Source organism: Rhinolophus sinicus, chromosome 16 (genome assembly GCF_057876585.1).
Source record: "Rhinolophus sinicus isolate RSI-liver-muscle chromosome 16, RSI-T2T, whole genome shotgun sequence".
In the NCBI taxonomy this organism is placed as follows: Eukaryota; Metazoa; Chordata; class Mammalia; order Chiroptera; family Rhinolophidae; genus Rhinolophus; species Rhinolophus sinicus.
Window position 1 is genome coordinate 2,869,206 of NC_142516.1, and position 11,432 is coordinate 2,880,637.

The 11,432-nt window shown below is 54.8% G+C and overlaps 1 protein-coding gene across 6 annotated transcripts in view; it reads left to right on the plus strand.

The window, feature by feature from the left end:
- The window catches only part of VAV2 (vav guanine nucleotide exchange factor 2), a 155,304-nt gene extending 145,020 nt beyond the window's left edge, over positions 1-10,284 (plus strand). For 3 of the 6 annotated variants that reach the window (XM_088793463.1, XM_088793462.1, XM_088793466.1), the window contains 5 exons: positions 702-789; positions 1,991-2,114; positions 2,966-3,052; positions 4,069-4,223; positions 8,140-10,284. In XM_088793463.1, the coding sequence (XP_088649589.1) occupies positions 702-789; positions 1,991-2,114; positions 2,966-3,052; positions 4,069-4,223; positions 8,140-8,187 (502 nt within the window). In that variant the 3' untranslated portion in view covers positions 8,188-10,284. The remainder of the gene's footprint in view (positions 1-701; positions 790-1,990; positions 2,115-2,965; positions 3,053-4,068; positions 4,224-8,139) is intronic. The other 3 variants (XM_088793465.1, XM_088793464.1, XR_016019449.1) reach the window with 2 other exon arrangements.
- The last annotated feature ends 1,148 nt before the right edge of the window (positions 10,285-11,432 follow it).

Below are 11,432 nucleotides of genomic sequence, written 5' to 3' on the forward strand. Positions count from 1 at the left end.
GGTGGGGCTGAGCGTACCGAGCTCACTTTCATCCAGGAAAAGCAGAGTGGGTGTTCTACAAAGGCCCCCACGGAAGAGGGTTCGAATTCTTTAACCATTGTTTATTCCACTGACTGGTTTCTAGAGTCAAACCAACCTTGCATTCCTCGAATGTCCCATTTGGCTCTGGTGTAAAATCCTTTTTGTATGTTTGGTTTGGTGGATGTAGGTGTAGAGGCAGATTCCGTTTGCTAATAATAATTCGTTGAAAGTTTTTACATCTCTAGTCATAAAGGATGTTGAGGTGTCCATTGACTTACAAACCCAGCTGTGAAGGCTTCACCCGGCTGTGGAGAAGGGGGGGGGGGGGGGCAGACGTTCCCAGAGCAGAGAAGAAAATGAGTCAGGAAGTGTCTGGATGGACGAGAGGTGTGGGGCTTCGGGGCCTGAGGCCTTGCAGGCTGACCCAGCCAGGAGCTGGGGCTTCAAACGGGGCAAGGGGACCGAGGATGGATGGACAGGCAGGAGGAGACAGGCCCAGGCTGGGGTGGGACAGCAGGGCTGGGGGTGGGGAGGGCCAGAAGGGAATAGCCATTAGAGCAGGAGGTGTGAGCCCAGGGCAGGGTCTTTGCTCCTGCGCGTGTACGGAGCCCGAGGGGCTGGGGCCCGCGTGGCCCGCGTGGCCCGCATAGTGACTTCTGCGGCCCGTGCTCTTTGTCCAGGTTCAACGACGAGGTGAAGCACATTAAGGTGGTGGAGAAGGACAGCTGGATCCACATCACAGAAGCAAAGAAATTTGAAAACCTCTTGGTACGTGATTCCACGGCTCCTGCTGGCCTGGCCCCAAGGGTGGGAGGAGAGCCCAGGCCTCCACCGCAGCACACTGAGGGGGAGGGGCCTCCTGCACCCCCCTCCCTGCAGATCAGACTTGCAGAGGGGTTCCCTACAGCTGGGCCGGGGGCCACTTCCAGGGGGAGTGAGTCTTCCCAGCATGGGAGGGAGCCAAGGAAATGGGTTTGTGGGACACCTTGGGACAGTTAAGGCCTCTTCGCAGCCCTCTGGGTCCAGACTGTGCCCCAATCCCACCAAAGGGCCAGGTGGGTTGACTGGTGGACACTGATCCCGCCCTGGCCACTGGCTCACAGCAGCCGTTCCTGCCGGTCTTCCCACCGGAGCCAGAAACTATGGCCCAGTGAGGCTCCGACCAGGTCCTGGCATTTACCAACCTCACAAAAGGGGGTGGCGTCCCAACAGCCGCCCTCCCCCCAGGTGCCCCTCTCCCCATGTCCCTTCCCCATCTGCCTCCCAGTACAGCCAGAATGCAGGTAAAGACATAGTCCTTCTTCAGATGATTTTAAAATTAGAACCATTATTGATTTCTTACAAGAGGCCCATGTACTGAGAACATCTGACCAGAGCGTCTGAGCTCTGAGAAGCCCCCCTGTGGCCAGAGAAAAGCACAAAGTGAAAGTATCCACAATCTCCCCCCAACCCCCCAAGAAAGCCAATGTTGACACTTCAGGGTGTAGCCTCTGAGGATGCTCAGGTGTGTACCCTTTTCAAACCAAACCACTGGCTGCACTGCTTGTCATCGTAACAAACATCCGCCGTTGGACTAACTGTCCCCTCTCCCGCTGGTGCCTGCACAGCCTTTGGTCCCCCAGATATGCTGTTGTTTCTATTCCTGGCCTTGACCACGGGGTGGGAGGGGGGATTCCCGCTTTTCTCCATTACAGGGTGTTGCAGGGAGCATGGTGTCCCTCAGTCTCAGCATTCTTCTCTGATTTGTCCTTTAGAAACGTTTAGGAGAGAAATTGCTGGATCAGAAGTCGTAGCAATACTGACCACCCACCCTGGGCCAAGTGCCGGGGTGGGTAGTGGGAGGGGAGTTTTGGGGGTCAAGGACAGGAGTCCCCATGTGGACCTGAGGAGGTGGGAGAGGGAGGCCTGGGCACCTGGGAGGACTTCCTGGAGGCGACGACAGCCGTCAGTGAGCATGTGTGTCCTGCAGGAGTTGGTGGAGTACTACCAGTGCCACTCGCTCAAGGAGAGCTTCAAGCAGCTGGACACCACACTCAAGTACCCCTACAAGTCTCGGGAACGCGCGGCCTCCAGGGCCTCCAGCCGGTCCCCAGGTAATGCCCACGCCCACCTGGCACACCAGTGCCCACCTGGAGGTGTCTCCTCCATCCTGCTTCCCACCTCCCAGCTGCCCTGGAGGAAGGCTTTCTGTGGGCTGCACTGAGCTAGGCCAGGAGCCCCTTCCCCAGCCTGCCCCTCGGAGCAGTGGCCCAGAACCCCCAGCCTATCCCCCGCCCGACCCAGGGTGCCCTGGTGGTGCCAGGTGACAGGTGGGAAATGTTGGCTCTGAATTACTGCTCCGAGTGTTGGTGCCTTTGCCCAGAGGTCAGCGTGGGGAGAGAACAGGGCAGGTCCCTGCTGTCCTCAGATCCCACCTGTGCCCCAGCCGCCTAGAGGCCTCCACTTTGGGGGAGCCAGACCCAGCACCTCTGTTTGCAAATGAGGGACCCCATGGCCCAAGCCAGGCGGCCACCCAGGGTGGGCCCAGTGTATTTGGCATCCAGCCCACGACTGTCCCCTGAGCCACCCTGCTTCCTTTAGCCTACAGGGGACTGCAGGACCTTGGGTCCCACCCGGGCACAGTAGGCCAGGAGTGGAATGATGGGCCTTTAGTGAGCACCTACTGTGTGTTGGGCGCGGGGCTGGGCTCTCGGCACGTGTGAGTCCTCGTGCAAGCCCGCCCCCGGGAGGACATGGTCCTGATTTGCTCTCCAGAAAACAGGTAGAGAGGTGGAGTTAGGGCAGCTCAGAAGTGGCCGAGCTGCCCTTGTGCCCAGGTGGGCCTCAGAGCCCGCGCTGCCGCCGGCCCCTCCTGGCCCCTGAGCAGGGCCTGGGCCCCGTCCCTGCTGCCTGCGACTGTGCCTACCTCCGCCCCCCTTTCACGTTCTCTCTCGCCTCTTTGCAGCTTCCTGCGCTTCCTACAACTTTTCTTTTCTCAGTCCTCAGGGCCTCAGCTTTGCTTCTCAGGGCTCCTCCGCTCCCTTCTGGTCAGGTACCTCTGCCCTCGGGGCGTGGGGGGGCCAGCCTGCCGCCAGCTGCCTGGCAGGCCTGGCACGGGGCTGCCCGCTGGCCCACAGCCCCTGCCTGAAGGTGTCCACAGCTGCCTGCAGCCTGGTGCCAGCGGGGGTGGAGGGGAGCGGGCCGGGGAAGGAAGTGGCCCGGAAGGCAGGAGGGGCTGCTGCTGGTACCTGAGGATGCAGTCAGGCGTGGCGCTGCCCTGCCCACTGTTGTCACCTCTCTGACATGCTCATCCCACTGCCACCCCCCAGCTTGGCAGTCACTGTCCCTCATTGCTCGGTGAGAGCTTTGTCTCTGGTAGCGGCAGAGAGCCAGGCGGCCCTCCTCGGGGCCTCACTCAGCGGCCATAGGAGTTATGGGACATGGGTGCAGGGGTCTCGTTGGCCCTGACCGCACTGCCCTCCGCTTCCAGAGTCAGAGCCCTTCCCGGCAGCTGTGTGTGTTTCCCCCTCCGTCATGGTCATTGTCACCTATCCATTGGGGCTTCTGGGTCCCAGGCCGAGCTGGTCCAGCTGGGTTTCCAGTTGGTTTGGGGATCTGAAACTGGGGTCGTGAGGGAAGTTGGGCCCCATGTCCTGGGGTCCCATTGCAGGCTCTGTCAAATTGAGGGCTGGGAACTGGACAGCTGTCACTCAGCCGTCCACTGGCCATGTGACACCTGTGCACCAGGTACACGGGAAAGCCTCACAGGAGCTCTAATGGTCCGAGTGCTGGCATCTGCTCTTGTCCCCATGGACATGCTCATTGCCTGCGACAGCCCCCAGTGTAGGTGGTGACTGCTCTGACCCACTTCATGGGGCAACTCAGATAGACCATGTGCCACAGTTTGTGCTCCTACAGAGGAGTGAGGGGCCCTGGGGTTGGGGCCCGGACTGTCTCCACCTTGGGCACAGGACCAGGCATTGGGACAGAGACCCAGCTGGGCCTGAGGGCCCCCCAGCCCTGGCTGGGCCTCGCCAGGTAGCTCTGTGACGCCCATCCCCCCAACAGTGTTCACGCCCCGTGTCATCGGCACGGCCGTGGCCAGGTACAACTTTGCCGCCCGGGACATGCGCGAGCTCTCACTGCGGGAAGGCGACGTGGTGAAGATCTACAGCCGCATTGGCGGTGACCAGGGCTGGTGGAGGGGCGAGACGAATGGACGGGTGAGTGGGGCTGGCCCTGACCCCCACCCCATCCTCATGCAGAGAGCCACTTAGTGGGTGGGCCTCCTGGCTCAGACCTGGCTGGACCTGGCCCAGCTCGGCTGGCTGGCAGCGCAGCACAGCCCCCCCCCCCCGCCACCTATGCCTGGCACCCTCTGTGCCACAGACCTGAGCTTGCCAGGCTGGATCTCATCCAGGCCCATCTGACCCCACATGTGTACCAGGCCCTCTTCTGTGGTCCTCATGGCCGCTGCAAGGGGACAGGTTAGCCTACAGTATTCAAGTCACTGCATGTACCCAAGCCGTCTGCAGGCAGGGAGGCCACAGGACTAAGAGTAGGCGGCCTTGCGGAGCGCCTGCTGCCATATTCCAAGGCCGCGTGTACATCCCGGTGCAATGGGAAGGCGCACAGCTCATCCCCACCCGCCCTGTTCCTTCACACTCTTCCTGAGGACTCTGGTCTTCCTGCCCACCATGCCATCCTGTATCACTCCATGGCCCCATGCCCTAGTACCCAGTCTGCACCCCCTGGCTTTGACCCAGTTCTCTCAGTGCCCACACAACAGGGGGACCATATGTCCATGTGCCGCCCACTAGGAAACGTCCACCTGTCCTTAGGGCTGCGGGTGCCCACATGCGGGCGCACTGGGCTGTGGAGCGCTGCCAGCCTTGGCTCCCGTCGCTCAGCATTCCACTGCCAGGGGGTGGGAACCCGTCTGCCTCCTCCTAGCACGCTGCTCCCCTTGGAGGCCCTCAGGCCTCATCCATTCTCCATCCAACAGCCCTTCAGAAGCATGAGGCCACTGAGTCCTAGGCAGTCGATAGAGGGCCGAGACCACCGACCTTCCAAGTGGTCCTTGGGGCACCAGCACTGCAGGACTTGGGGCTGTGACTTAAAGCGTGTGCCTGGGCCCTCTCCTTGGGCACGAAGCCAACCAGTCTCCCAGGGGATTTCAGTGCAGAGTTGTTTCAGAACCACTGGTTTAGAGCATCACTAGATATTCCTGTTGCTTTGACCCTGTGATTATGAAATGTCTCTTTTTATCTCAGGCAGTACTTCTCGCGGTAAAGTCTATGTTTTCTGTTGTCAGCAACAACAGCTTTTTGGAGGTGGTGGTTAGTGTTTTGTATGGCACCCTTTTTTCTCTTGTATTACTTTCAACTTTCTGTGTTCTTACATTTAAGGTAGATGTAAGATAAAATTTTATGAACAGTTTTTTTAGCCAGTCTGATATGACAGTTTTTGCCTTTTAATAACGTGCATATAGTCCATTTACATGTAATGTAATGTAATGATTGAGATATTTAGATTTAAATCCATCACCTTTCCGTTTATTTTTTTTGTTCATCACATCTATTCCTTCTTTTTTCTCCTTTCCTACCTACTTTGGGATTAACTAATATTTTATTCTATTCCACTTCCTGCCCCCTTGATTGGTTTGTTAATTACACATTCTTCTCCCACCAGTTAAGGGGTTCCCTTAGGGGTTACACTGTGCACGTGGACTTCAGGGGACCGCCTTAAATTAGTACTCTTCCTACTTCCTGGACTATGCAGGGACCTTACGGTCTTTGACTGTATTCATTTTTCTCTCAACTTTTGTGTAGGTGTTGTCATGTAGCTTAACTCGACATTTTTTTTTAACCCCATAAGATGCTATTTTTGTTTTAAGCAGATAGTGTTCATTTAGATTCACACTTGTTTACCCTTCCTGGGGCTCCCAATTCCTTCCCACACTGTCGTGTTTCCACCCAAGGCCATGTTACTGCTGCTTGAAATTCCTTTTTCTTGTTTTTTAGTGCATGTCTGCTACACATAAATTCTCAGTTTTTGTTGGATCCGAACACATCTTCATTTCACTTTCTTTGTTTAATGTTCTCATTGTAAAGTGTGTATAACTTCTTTTGATACAATTTCGAACTTAAAGAAAAGTTGTTGGAGTCCAAAGAACTCCCATGTGCCCAGATTTACCAATTAAGAATGTTAATGATTCGACCATTTGCTTTATCATTCGCCTCCTCTCCCTTTCTCTGTAAGTGTGTGTGTGCGTGCACACTTTTCTCTAAGCCATTTGAGAGTCAGTTGCAGAAATCATATCCCATTACCCCTAAACCCTTCAGTATATATTTCCTAAGATCAAGGACATTCCCCTTTGACCATAAAAGATGGTCTAATCCACAGTCCATAGTCAATCTCCCCAGTTGTCTCAATAGTGTCTTCTCTAGCTATTTGCCCCTGACCTTGGATCCGATCCATGACCATAAATTGCATTAACTTGCCACGACACTCAGCTCCCTTTCATCTGGGACAATTCCTCAGCCCTTCTCTGTCTCACATGACTTTGACATTGTTGACGAGTATGGGCCAGTTATTTTTGTAGGCTTTCTCTCAGTAAGGTTTGTTTAATACTCGTGATTAGCTTGAGTCTCTGCATTTTCAGCGGGAAACCATATGGGATGCTGTATCTTTTTCAGTGCTGTAGTCTCCTCTCCAGAGGTATGTGATGTCAGTTTGTCCTATGATTGTGACATTAACTTTGATCACTTAGTTAGAGTGGTATCTGCCAGGTTTCTCCACTGTGAAGTTACTGTAATTAATAAGTAATTTGCAGGGTAATACTTTGAAATCTGATAAATATCCTGTCCCACACCAAACTTGCATCTACTAGTTTTATTATTCATTGATGAGTTTTGCCTCGTTAACTGTTTCTATCATGGTTGAAAAATAGTGATTTTTCTAACTGTCTTTTCTTTTTAGGAGGCATTCTACTAGAAGGAAAAGCTTTCTCTTCTCCCCTTTATCATCCTCCCCCAGAAATCAGTCATCTCTCCACTGAGACCTGCTTCCTTTTTGGGGGAGCAGTTGTATTGAGTTCACATGTGAAGTGTATTTTCACTGGGGATAGACTTCTAGGCGATCAGATATTTTATTTCAGCACTTTGATGATGTCATTCCGTTGTCACCTGGCTTCCAGCATTTCTGTAGAAAAGTTATTCGACATTAGTAATGTGGCCCCTTTGTAGGAAATGTCTACACTGCTCCCCTCTGGACTACATGTTTAAACAAAAAATGTCTGTTTTCCATCAGTTTTACTATAATGTACCTAGATGTGGTTTTCTCTGCTTGAAATTGTCTAATCTGTGGCTGATGCTCTGCATTGGCCTGAGAGAGTGCTTCAGCTGGTGTGTCTGCCCGGTCTCCCCGTGGGCTCCGTTCACATGTCTGTTAGGGCCTTTTCACCATGGCCCATACATCATTGCACTGTTTATGTGTTTTCCACCCGTTAACTCTGGTTTTCCATCCAGTTACTTTCCATTGATTAATCTTCTCTTCTGCTTTGTCTAATCTGCTGTTAAATCCCTCTCCTGGATGCTTAATTTTTGTCATTGTTTTTCAGTTCTACGATTTCTGTTTGATTTCTGAGTTCAGCTCTCTGATAACATTTTCTGCCCTTTCATTAGTTTTCTGAAATATACAAGTTAGAGTTCTTTATATCCCTTTCAGGTGACTGCAGTGCCTGCATGCGCTGGAGACTGGTTTCTGTTGTCTGCATTTTCTCTTAGTTTCTGTCACGTGGTCCTGATTGAAGGCTGAGTTTGCGTATGAAATACCACAGAGGCTCTAGAGCATGTTATTTCCTCCAGAGGGGACTTTTTTTCCTGGCTATCAGCTAGAGAGGGAACAGGTCATCTTAAACTGCTCAGGGCTGGTGCATTTCAGGGCCACACCCACTCATGGGCCACACTTCCCCCGGGCTCTCCGCTGCTCTTGGGTCAGGACCGACTTAGAACCCCAGCCTTTTGAAGGATCCCTCATCTCCATGAGCCTCAACTCACCGAACACACACACACACACACACACACACACACACACACACACACACACACAGTTACGTGATCCTGCCATCTTTTTCAGATCGGCTGGTTTCCTTCAACGTATGTAGAAGAGGAGGGCATCCAGTGACGGCAAGAATACAGACAGGACTCGCAGATTTTCTTGAAAGGGTCGCTGCTGCTCTGAAGTCCGTCTCCAGCTCCGTGACTCAGAGGGGAAAATGCCTGCTGACCTTCCGGTCTCCAACAAACCCATAGGGATGGGGAGGGGGTGCAAAATCCCAAACGCGAACCGTCTCACCTCAGTCTGCCCTCGGTGGCCTGTCCTGGGTCTGCGACTTGTACATAGAGAAAATCTGGGCCAGCCCTGCTGTGGCTGCCACCACCAGAGCGCTGAGGAGAATGAGGGCCAGCAACATTCCAAGCCAGGCTCTGGGTGACAGCTGAGGCCAAAGCTCATCTTGCCCCTGTCTCGTCGAGATGGCATTCAGGAGCCTAGGTTTGAACAACAGTTACTGTCCCAGGGAGGGCTGGGGACAGCAGAGGGGGCCTTCCCCACCCTTCCTGCTCTGCCCCTGGACTGTGGGCCCTCTTGCTTCCTGCTGCTCCCAGGGGTGGCTTCCGGCCTGAGTGGCAGTAAGGCCCCTGTGTAGCCCTAGCTGTGCTGAGTGGAGGGGAGAGCATTGCAAAGGGCCTGTGAAGTCCCCCTGGACCTCCTCGTGTCCCTCTGCCCCAGGGGCATGCAGAGCCCCCAGGGCAGGTCCCTCTCTCAGGAGGGTGCCTTAGGACGAGGAAATCGCTGACCCCTACTCCCTAGTCAATGGTACTGTCTTCGCCCTGAATCCGAGGTGTGTGTCTGTCCTGTCCTGCTGCCAGGTGGAGACATCTGTCAACCCTGCTATGGGCGGGGAGAAAACAGGGTTTTCACCTCACTCTGTCCCTGCTGCTCACGTCCTCTCCAGAGGAAGACCCCCTGCTCCCGTGCAGGCGGGCCCTCGGGGTCACCAGTGTCCTGCAGGGTGGTCCCTGCCAGTCCCCCCAGCCTTTGCACAGGAGGTCAGCTCTCACCCTTGGCAGGTCTTCCTGCCCAGGGCTCCTGCAGCCCAAAATAAGTGCTCTTGGGGTGGCTCTACCCCGTAATGCCCCCTCCTGACTTCTCCTGGCCTTTGACCTTTGGCTGGCTCGGCCAGACCCTGTTTCCTCTGCCTGGATGTCGCATGAGATCTAGTGACACTCTGAGCTCCATGCCGAATCTACTGGAGAAGGCTGGGCTGGCTTCACGTGTGCCCCGTCCCTTCGGGCAGCGGCACAGCCCTGTGCAGGGAGCAGGCCGACGCTGGGCGTTGGGACAGCTGGCCCCTGTTGGCGCGGGTGCTGGTTGCCACGCTGCACCCTGGGGTTCCTCTGAGGCCACTCTTGTTGCCTCCAGGCTTAGCTCCCACATTCAGCATGCTGGCTTGGGAAGGAGGCAGAGGGGTCCACGATGGCGGACAGCCAGGAGGAGCGACAAGGCAGCCTGCAAAGGCTTGAGAAGTGAGGCAGAACAGGATGACGTGTGGGGGCCGTGGAGCCAGGGGGAGGAAGACTGAGCCTGGAGGGAGCAGACCCGAATCCCTGTCACAGGGTGCACCCAGCACTTTGCACGAGCCCAGGGTGGGAGGGCAGAAACCAGCCGGCCCCTTTTTGTTTACTGTTGTCGGAAAAGTTTTGTTTCTTGTTTTTGTTGTTTTGTTTTCAGTTTGGCTGTTTGCTTTTTAAGGGAAAAAGAAGTTTGTAATTATTTCATCCAAAGCTCCCATTATGTGTCTGAAAAGGAAGAGATTTTATAATAGCCAGAAAACCGTGTGCATTTGAGGTCCTCATAAAACAAGTCGTCATGATAGTGGGGGACACTGAGAAAACAATTTAGAAACCCTGGTTTTTGTGAATGTTTTGTTTAGTTTGTTTTGAAACCTGGATTTGGTTCGCTTTACTTTTTGCACTGCACGAGGCAGGAAGGGCGGAGGGCCGGGGCAGGCAGGGGTGCCGGTGTTTTCGGCCGGAGACGGGACGCCCTCTGGAGGGGGCTTCGAACCTGGGGCCTGAGATGAGCTGTGAACATAGGCGCCCGATGCATGCGGGTCAGGGGCCTGGAGGCGACCCCAACTAGAACACAAACTGTACATTTGACGATAGGTCTTTTCAGACCACGGTTTTTACTGCAAATAAACTTAAGTTCTTTTCTGCAGGAGTGGCTGGCCTTTCATGCCGGGGAGGAGGGAGTGGCAGGATTCCTCTATCTGTCCCCAGCAGGGGACGCTGTCAGCCAGGGGACGTGGTCTGGGTCACACGTAGGCTGTGGTAGCCCAGCCTTGGGTGGCGGCTGTAGGTATGGAGGAGATAGTGATGCCAGGGCCACCACCTGGGTGCCTCCTCCCGACTGGCACAGTGCCGTGGGCCTGTGAGCATTCTGTGGAATCTTCCAGCAGCCGTCAGAGGCAGGCGCCACTGTCTTCCTGTTTGAATGGGTTTCAAATCCCAGCCTTGCCAGTGGTGCATGTGTTTTACCTCCCGAGCCCCTGTTTCTTTATATATATAGTATCTGCTGGACATAAAAATAGTGCTCTTTCTGGAGGGTGAGTCTGTGCCGTGGGATGGGGAAGGAGCAGTGAGGTAGAGATTGCTCTCTCCCTCAGGGAGAAGCAGTCAGGCAGTGGTCCAGGGGTGGTTTGGTGTGAACCGCGCCCCCGTTCCCCCCATTCTCAGCATGTGCTTCCCTCATGGTCATGGTTGGGGTGGCTGCCGGAGCCCCTGCCGTCAAGGCCGCGTAGAGGTCGGCACAGTACTGCTCCCCGTTGCCCTCCTCACCCAGAGCTTGGGCACTGGCCACTCCAGGTTGTGGTGGACGCTGGAAATGCAGGACCTGAGCTGGCGGGACTACCACACCCCAGGAACAGCACAGAGGCAGCTAAAACCACAGGCTGTAGTATCAGATCCACAAAAACAGACTATAAAATAAGTGTGCTTAAAGATAGACTAACGACGGTTGGAAATGGGTGTAAAGAGTGAGAACCTAAAAAGTAACCAAGCCAATTAGGCGAAGACTCTAACAGAACTTCTAGATCTGCAAGAACGGTGAGGCTGCTGGGCTCAGGCTGGACGCCACAGCGTCCTGTGGTGGGAGTTAAGGATGAAAGAAGCACTGGGGGGGGGGGGGGGGGACATTTGCAAGGCCAGCATGGAGGCCAGTGCTGCCGCTGGGCATGCAGTGTGTTTGCATTCCAGAGAGTGACACTGTCACCCCCACCCCATGACTACCTTCTGACAGTGCAAGTATGGGGAGATGGCCTTGTCAGAGCAAGGAGGACATGCAAACTCCCTGGGTGCCAGTGGTTT